Here is a 9,479-nt window from a genome sequence, read left to right as displayed (position 1 = left end):
AACCTGCAGAGGGTTTCATCAGTTTGCCACAATGCCAGTCAGTCACAGGGCTAACACATAGACACCGAAAACCAGTCACCCTCATATTAGAATCACTAGTTAACCTATCCCCACTAACTGCATATCTTTGGACTGTGGGAGGAATCAGGAATCAGAACCCACACTGACACGGGGAGAACATAAAAACTCCACACAGAAAGACCAGATATTGCAATCAGACTCAGGAACTTTTTGCTGTGAGGCAACATAGCTGATCACTGGACTCTCGTGTTCCGATAATCATGATGGCTCTGATACATTTATTGGAGCTAAGCTGCTTTAAAAAAAAAATCCAGCTGTTATCAGTGACACTAAAATATTATTAAAGACCTTGCTGTGATATCAACGGTTAAAGCTGCTCACAGTGGAGCCAAAATCCGACAGAGAGAAGGGACACCCCCCCCCCCCCCGGCGCGCCTTTGTGTTGCAGATATACAGCGAGCAGAGCACATGTGTCGATCAGAGCAGAGAGACGTTGACCTGGACATGGAAAACCTGCTGCTGCTGCTGCTCCTTCCGTGGAGCTCAGGTAAGATTATCAGCTCTGATTGGCTCACACACCAATATCACCACGGCACACAGATCATAGAAGGAAAGGAAAAGCTGCACTTTGTCAGTCAAAAGCAGTTTTTCATCTGTTTACATTCATGTCTTCATTTCATGTTTTATGACTTAACAAACTGCCCTGGTGCCATCCTTTCAGAGCTTCTGTTGGATTAAGTCATCTTTCTGAAGACTTTATCACTTTTTTTTTTAAAAAAAACCAAGAATATTAATAATACAACCCCTGGGCCTGAGTCAGCTCTATAAGTAATTACGATCTGAGGTCTCGGGCCGAAAACCACAGCAACCAGCAGTACAAACAGTTTAAATCACTGGAGGTTGCCGGACATCCAAACAGGTCATCACAGAAAGGGGAAAAAATCTCTTTCACAAAAATCCTCATTAATCCTCCTTTTGTATCGGAGGAAGTGAGTAAAAGAGCTTTTCTGTTTCAGGAAGAAGTCCCCCTTAAGTATCCACTCCTTTTCCCCCCCGCTGATTCCAGATATTCATCGTCTCTGTTTCCAGTGATCTATTCACCTTTCTCTTGTTTGCTGTGCTTCTTCATTTCCCGATTGCCTGATTTGATTTGTTCTGTGTGAGGTTGGAACATGTCCTGCTTTGCTGCTGTAGTCTTTTGTTCTCACTTTTCTCTTTTTTGGGTTATAGACTAGATGTTCTGTGCTGTTGTATTTTCCACATGTTGGAAGAACGTAGGGATGTGTTGAGCTTCTGAAGCACAGATATTTTGAAGTGCAGTTCAAAACACCCAGGTCACGTGACCATGACAAGTTTTGGTTTTTCTTCACACCAGTCTCAAAAGGTGGTGTACCTGCTGGTTCCAAATACTGCCAGGCTTCACATTTTTATAAAGCAGAGAGATTTGTAATGACAAAATTAATGTTTTTGATATAATTAATTACAGTCCATGTGCAAAACAACACCCTCTCTCTAATTGTTTTTTTTTTTTTGCTGCAGATTGTGAAAACCAATAGACTTAAACACTGGAGTCAAAAGTGCAATCCAAATTAATATCACATAAATATATTAATAATATATAAATATCTTATTCAAATTATTTCTGGTATATAGACGAGAGAAAGACAGAGATTAATTACAGGTGATGTATTTCTTAACACCTTTGCTTTAGGGATGGGTTTAAAAAAATCTATTTTAAAAGATCTATTGATTTTAGCTTGAGTGATATTGATTCATTAAATCCTGAATCGATTTTTAAACATAAATGTATTTTGCCAGAAATACATTTATGTATTTATGTATTTTTGGGGAAAAAAAAGAGAGAGACAGAAATCTCAAGTTAAAGCTCACAAAACTATTTCAACAACCACCAAACAGCTGAAACAGCAAGTGAGAGCTGGTGTATGGATTCTGCATAAAAATGTAAACAGAGCATGGATCGTTCACGTACACGCTGTAGAATATTTACGTACTGGAAGTGCTGGGTATACAAATCTGGCCTAAGTCTTCGGTCAGAAAGACTGCAGCAGTCCAGGAGTTTAGTTCACTGCCTTTAATTAAACTGGTTACAGAAGGGCTTGCCATGATAAATCCAACTGTGATGCAGCCAGATGTGAACTCATAATTGTGGCAGATGCAGTATAGGTGACTATAAGCATGGTTGTCTGTAAATAGAAACAGGTAATACTATAATTAGCAGGGTCAAAGATAACTAAGAAACAATCAGAACACATGATCTACTCAGACAGAGCAATATTTCACAATGTCCACAAGGCGTCGCCGTAAGACCAGAAGTTGGTTAAATAGCACATATCTTCCCAGTTGCTACAAGCATGTGGCAAGCTAACAACAGATAAACTAAACAATAAACAACAGAAAATCCTTTAACTGCGGGATGTAATCATTGGAGGAGATTCTGGCCACTGGTATTAACTTAGTATTAAATTAAATAATTTAAGTAAACCTACTAACGCGATATCAGTGTACCGAGGCATAACTTTGGCTTTAGAATGCACAAAAAACTATAATTAATATCATACCAGTTAACACGTCAAAGGTAATAACACTTACAGTTTCATTAACGCACAAGGAATCACACAAACTGCGTTACTACTGCCATGCTCTGCTGCTGCGCCTTTCGTCTCTCACTCTCCCTCTGCGTGATGCGCACATGATCACTGATGCACTCACTTGGGTGCAATTGATTCTTGCCTCTAGCCATCCTGAGGCTGAGTCAGCAGGGAATTTGTACACACACCATCGGGACTGAAAGATGACATTTCACAGATTCTGAAGCTGCAGGTTTCATTGCTCCGACCAAGATTCATTGAATCAACAGCAACAGAAGATCAAAATTACACTTCAAATTTGAGAAACGTCATCATTAATTACCTCTTACTTTTGCTCTTTTGCTTCCACCACAATAAAATCACATTTTCTGCACAGCTCTTTCTCTCTCTTTCTCAGTGTACTAAGAGACCAGTTTACCATCAAAATCTGTTTTCTGCATTATTCTCTGCTTATTACACACCAGTCTACTGTTGTATTCAGTGCTATCTGCCTCTGACATTAAAGCCTCTTTTCTGCTATTCAATACCAAAGAAATTTGAACTTAAAAATTATGCCAAATTGCAAAATGCTTAGCTGTGTCTCTAATAAAACCGCTGTAACTTTGCTCTGCTTCACTTCAGCACCATCAGGTAATGTGCATGTGCTGATTCATTGTTTTCTTCTGTTTTTGATCTACTGCAGAATATTTTTAAAGGGGTTATCTGCTGTAAAAATTCGGAACTTGGTTTGAATCCAGAAAGACACCAACAAGAATAAAGCTGATTTTTTTTAATGATAAAAGTGTCACGGTCCTGGGTCTTATGACCCAGTGTTTTGAGTTTCAGTTCTTTTGATGCTGTTAGTGTATGTTCTAGCTTATTATGTTTCCTATGTGCGTCTGTTTATCAGTTCCCCCTTGTATTGTCATACCCTGTGACGTCTCCCTTGCCCTTCGCTTCATGTGTTTCTTATCTATTTGTCTTATGTTGTTAGGTCTGCGTTTCATTAGATTTCCTGTTTTATTTTGAAGGGTTCCTGTGTCCCTAGGTTCTATGTTGTTACTGTTACGCTCCCCTTGTCACGTCGTTATGTTCATGTGTGTCAGCTGTTTCCCCATGTGTTCCCACTTCCCTCATTATCCTCCGGTGTGTATTTAGTCCGCGTGCTTTCAGTCATTCGTTGTCAGGTCATCTGCTCATCCATGTCTCATCTCCAGGTACCCATGTCAGTTCACTATGGTTAAGGTTTTTCATGTTTTGTTATTAGTTCACCCAGTTTAGGTTATTGTTTAGTTTTCACCGATGCCCTCTTATTTTGTACCCTCGTTGCTAGTCTCAATAAACGGCTTGTTTTGTTAATCCACACCACGTTTTGGTCTGCGTTTGAGTCCACCTCTGCAACACATACGGTCTGCCCCAGCCAGATCGTGACAAAAAGCATAGATAGAAATGAATGAAATGATGATCAAAGATTTAACTAGAAACAAGAACAAACAACGATCTGAAAGCTTTGAGGACCTCCATGAACTTTTTTGAAAGTTCTGGATCCACGTGCTGCTGATAGGGATCATATGATGTTTGGGGTTCTCCCTGCTGTTTTAGGGTCTCGGCACCTGTGGATGAATGTTGTTGTTAACATATAAATAAACTTAAGTGACACTTGAAGAGTTTTTTCTTGAGAGTTTTTTTTTCTTAACAGGTGTTGAAAGTCGTTCGATTTGGGTAAGAGAAGAAAGCAGGCTGAGTCCAGGTAAGGTGTCAAAAATGGTGATTTTATTACACACACTGCGCAGAAGTGTGGGAAGAAAAACTTGCAAGACATTCTCCGCAGGGCGGATGCTTTTTCATTCTTATATTACCCTGATGACGTCACACAGTTAGACCTTACTGGAAATGATATCAATTTCCCCACAATTCCAAAAGTTCTCCTTATATAGACATCAGATGATACTTTTAGAGAAAAACAAGTGTGTGTTCTGATGTGCATTTTGTGAAACTGTGAGTCCACCAGAGGCTGTCCCGAGACGACCTCCCTTCACTTAAGAAGTGTGTATGTGAACGTGCGTGTTTTTACATAACTCTGTATGTGCATGTTTGTGTATGCAGGAGGCCCAACTGGACCCTCAGTTTCGAGAGGTGGTGATGAGATACAATGACAGATATCATTTGAGACTGAGTAAAGATTCTACTCAGATTATCATAGATATAAAACAAAGATAATGCTGTCATCAGATTCAACAATGATAAATGATTAATCAATGATAGTTATGATTATAAAATGTCACCATAAGAATACAAAATAAAATATCTCTTGTCCACACAGGCTATCTATTAATTGCAAGACAAACATGAAACACTCAAAAAACCATTTAAAATCACCAATTAACCTACCGAGTATGGTGAGCATGCTCTCCTGTGTCAGCATGATGTCTGATGAACAGTACAACGTGAATCTGCCTCAGTCTGATTTATGGAAAACTTTTTTTTCATATTCTAAGAGTTTTTATCCACAGCTGAGCTCCAATCCAAATCTTGCTTCATACTGATGGATTTTCTCTGATTTTTGTTATCAGGAGTCCAGCCTGAAGGAGAAGATATTTCAATAGGTAAACAGAGAACTCAGATGGAAAAAAAAAACCCACAGAAGCAGCAGCAATGTTTGACTTTAATGTTTTCAGAGGGAAATTCACCACTATTACTGATGACTCTATGCTTTCTGTTCAGAGCCTGGTGATGTCAGGTTGGTGGGAGGAGCCAGTCACTGTGCAGGTATACTGGAGCTGAAACATTTGGGAGAATGGAGACCAGTCATTGGCTCATTCTATGTTGTTACTGCGAAAGTAGCAGCTGTCTTCTGTAAACATCTGGACTGTGGCTCTGTTGTTAATGTAGAAAAACAATATGAGTCCACAAAGAGATCTGTGTGGTGGATCGGAGTTTACTATGCTAATTCTGGATCTGCTCTGAGGGACTGTACATATTCAGATGAATCTTCCTACATTCTGAATGCCACCTGCTCAGGTAAGGTTCAGTGACACCATCAATGACATCAGACAGAGCAAATACAAAAGAGTGCAAGTTAGATAAAAAACACTTCTCATACTGAACATTGTGTTCAGTGTCTGAAGGGTTTCGCTAGATTAGCTTAGCTTGTAGCAGACTCGCTAGCAGCATGGCTTCTTCAGCTGTCCCTGCCAAGAGTACCTGGCTGCAGCCACTGGGGAGTGGATATTGCGACCTCCACAGTAACCGGAAACACGTAACTTCAGTTAAATCGACTTTAACAGCAAAAACTAAATTGCATTTTTGTTACTATTGATGCTGCTGAGAAATAAACATGGCTCTAAGTGTTTTTTAACACTCTGGGTTTGTTAAAAAAAAAAAAAAAAAAACCCTCAGCTTGTTCATGGCCAAAAGTGTCCATGTGTTATGTTTTTTGGATTTGTATCTTTGCTACTTTTTCTGCATAAGGGTTTTTTCATAAATATAAAATGGTCATTACTTTTTACATTTTTAATTCTACAAACACCTTTTCCTGGTGCAATGCACTTGTTTGAAGGTCTGTGAAGGTTCTCAGTCATCCAGGTCATCGTAGTCAAAGGAGCTTGCAAAGAAAAGCGTCTGGACTTCTTTAAGTTGCTTGAAGACGTTTCATCTCTCATCCGAGAAGCTTCTTCAGTTCTAAGGTCAAATGGTGGAGAGTCCCAGATACAAACCTAGTGGGAGTATCCCCCCACAGAGGGACAAATGGACCCCATGATGATCCTCTAATCGCCTGAGCCAAGGTGTGAAACTGGGTGTTGGTCCCAATCAGCCAGAGTTTCGGGTGAGTTCATTGTGAAACCTGACCCCACCTTATCATGCGAATTCCTGAGATCAGATGGCCCAGGATGTGAGTGATCGTTAAGGCATCTGGGGAGGGATCTCAAAACTGGATTATAGATGGCAGAGAGTTGGTGTCGTAAACCACCGCTTCTGTTCAAAGATGGTCGCTCACAGTGGACATAGATGGCTTCTTTCACTCCTCTTTCAAACCCTCTGTCCTCTCTGTCCAAAATGTGAACATTGGCATCCTCGAAGAGTGTCCTTTATCCTTAAGATGCAGATTGACAGATGAGTCTTGTTCTGTGGAGGTGGCTCTTCTGTGTTGTGCCATGCGCTTGTGAAGTGGCTGTTTGGTCTCTCCAATGTAGAGGTCTGGGCATTCCTCGCTGCACTGTACAGCATACACCACATAGTCTGTGTTTTGGCGTTTTGTCTTTCGGGTGAACCAGTTTTTGTCTGAGCGTGTTGCTGGGTCTGAAATGCACTGGGATGTCATGCTTGGAGAAAACTCTCCTGAGTTTTTCTGATACACCGGCTACATAGGGGATGACAATGTTGTTGCGTCTGTCTTTCTTATCCTCCCTCGCTGGTGTCTGGTCTTCTTTTCTGTGCCTCTTTGCTGACTTTAAGAACGCCCATTTAGGATAGCCGCACGTTTTGAGTGCTTCCTTTACATGTGTGTGTTCCTTCTTTTTTCCTTCAGGCTTAGAGGGAACATGTTCTGCCCGGTGGTGTAGGGTCCTGATTACTCCAAGTTTGTGTTCCAGAGGGTGATGGGAGTCAAAGAGGAGGTACTGCTCCGTGTGTGTAGGCTTCCGGTAAACCTCTTCAATGTGCACAGCGCAGTCCAGGAAAGGCAAACAGTTATCCTTTGTGTCTTCCCTGGTGAACTTGATGTTTTTATCCACAGCGTTAATGTGCGCAGTGAAGGATTCCACTTCTTGTGTCTTGAGACACAAGAAGTGTCTCAAGACACATTCCACTTCTTGTGTCTTGAGACACAAGAAGTGCGCACATTAACGCTGTGGATAAAAACATCAAGTTCACCAGGGAACAGTCGCGTCGTTCTGTCATGCTTGGCTGTGTGGCAGGCAAGCAGAAGTGGTGGACCCAAAATTGCAGGACTCTTGGAGATGGGAATAAACTGAAAACGCGGCTTTATTGCTGGAGGAATGATTCACGAAATAAAACTTACAAAAACAAAACTCTAAACCGAGGTGCTGGAGGACAGGACATTACAAACACACAGCAAGTTGAGGGTACGACGTGACCCTGACACAGAGAAACACAGGGCTTAAATACACAGATGACAGTAATCAAGGGATGAGAGACAGGAGGGTAACACACCTGGGAGAAATCACAGCTGACGAGACAGGGGAAACGTAAACTGAGCACACTCACATACGACACAGACCTTCACAATAAAACAGGAAACTCAGACACATGGAACCAAACAAGACATTGAACTAAACAGACAGATTCACAAACAGATGAAGTGACACCATAGACAGACAGATACAGTCGCAGACTCAGAAGCAGACCGAATATAACACGTAGAACTCAAACAATAATAATAATCATGATAATAAATTGGAAAATGATAATAATAAACTTAAAGCGCTGGGTCACCGACCCAGGACCATGACAAGAAGGAGGTATAGGGTCTTCACACACCCCCGTTCTCTGCTGGCCATCGGGGCGGGGGGCTAGGAGGAGGTGTTGGCCGTCCGATTGGCCTCCCTGCTCCTGCAGAGCCTGGGGCGGTCTGCTTGCCTACACCACGGGGGAAAGGGTAACATCTCTTGGGTCTAGGTGCCGTTTCCCCCCTCTGGGGGTGAGGGAATCTGGACCTGGGGTATAGAGTATATTTGGGGAGTGTGATTGTGTGTACATGTCCATTTATGTCTATCCTTAAGTTGGGTGAGTGCTGAGTGTTTGTATATGTGTGCATGAGGGTGGGAATGCATGTTTGTGTCTGTGTGTGCCTGTTTGTCTGTGTCTATATGTCAGGTCGAGTCTTAGACTCCACCTCTCTGGGAACTCCCAGGCCCTCCAAGGCCTATCTCCCCTCACCACATTCCCTGCCGGTGACTGATGCCCTCAAGGGTCGGTGCATTGGTGGTTCTTGGTGTCCGGGGCTGGGTGCTCAGGTATGTACCAGCTCACTCACTCCCGGTGGCTACTTGGTGGGGCCTGGCACCAGGCCTCTTCTGGGGGGGCCCTCGGGCATCCGGCCTCTGGGCCTGCAGCTTGGTTCACTCTGGCACAGCTGGCTGCCGGCAGAGCTGGCGGGCATGCCGGTGCAGCCCCCTCTGGCTTCTGCTCTGCGGCTACTGGGTGACCCCTCGTCTGGGGATCTCCTCAGCCCTTCCCAGGAGGGTGGCACGGATGCCCCTCCGGTGGTCTCGCACTCTGGAGCCTCTGGATATCTGGAGCCTGGATCTCCTCCATGCCTGCTTCATGCCCTGGGGGACGGGGCTAGGCCCTCTACAGCCTCTAGCAGACTGTTACATGGGGAAACCTTTTGAATACAAGCGCGCTGATCCACACAGGTGTGCACACGGGTGTTCACTGTTCGTAGATATAAACTACACCTTTCTTGGCTGCTACTTCGAAGCACATTGTGCGCTGTCGGTTCTGCGTGCTGCACAACAACATTCAATATTTAGTATTTACTGCTGTTTACACTTAGCTAGATTCGGTTCGGTGTTTTGTTTTTTACTTTTTCTACGTGTATCTGTGTGGATGTGTGTGTTTTTTGTCATTATACATCGAGTAGAGTCCACCTACAGTCGTCAGGACCTTCTGAGTTTGGGATTATGCTGTGCAAGGAGCATTACATCGGACTACCTCCACTTTCACGGCATTCCAGAGGACATAATAAGAGCTCCAGGGTCTCCGTGGTTGGTTCTTCCCAGCGGCAAGACAAAGAGGAAACGTAAACAAAGGAGGCAAAAGCGTGGCTGCAAGGCGGGCCCACTAGCTCGGCTAAAGAAACAGCCATTTAAGCCACCGCTTCCGAGTATTTTCCTCTCCAACGTCAGG

The 9,479-nt window shown here is 43.1% G+C and overlaps 1 protein-coding gene across 1 annotated transcript; it reads left to right on the top strand.

Moving 5' to 3' along the window:
- Nucleotides 1–480: 480 nt before the first annotated feature.
- Nucleotides 481–5,967, top strand: LOC145422087 (CD5 antigen-like). Its single transcript, XM_080293401.1, has 4 exons — nt 481–568; nt 4,309–4,359; nt 5,183–5,215; nt 5,334–5,967. Exons 1-4 carry the CDS (start codon nt 490–492, stop codon nt 5,642–5,644), a joined length of 474 nt encoding a protein of 157 aa, XP_080149527.1. The 5' UTR covers nt 481–489; the 3' UTR covers nt 5,645–5,967.
- The last annotated feature ends 3,512 nt before the right edge of the window (nt 5,968–9,479 follow it).

Source organism: Astatotilapia calliptera, chromosome 3 (genome assembly GCF_964374335.1).
Source record: "Astatotilapia calliptera chromosome 3, fAstCal68.1, whole genome shotgun sequence".
In the NCBI taxonomy this organism is placed as follows: Eukaryota; Metazoa; Chordata; class Actinopteri; order Cichliformes; family Cichlidae; genus Astatotilapia; species Astatotilapia calliptera.
This window is presented reverse-complemented; position numbering and strand designations above follow the sequence as displayed.

Excerpts from the sequence above, each read along its gene's own strand:
- LOC145422087 (XM_080293401.1), top strand. The coding sequence starts at position 490 with ATGTGTCGATCAGAGCAGAGAGACGTTGACCTGGACATGGAAAACCTG. Across the intron at positions 569-4,308 it reads GCTCCTTCCGTGGAGCTCAG|GTGTTGAAAGTCGTTCGATT; the intron begins GTAAGATTATCA and ends TTTTCTTAACAG. Across the intron at positions 5,216-5,333 it reads AGGAGAAGATATTTCAATAG|AGCCTGGTGATGTCAGGTTG; the intron begins GTAAACAGAGAA and ends CTTTCTGTTCAG.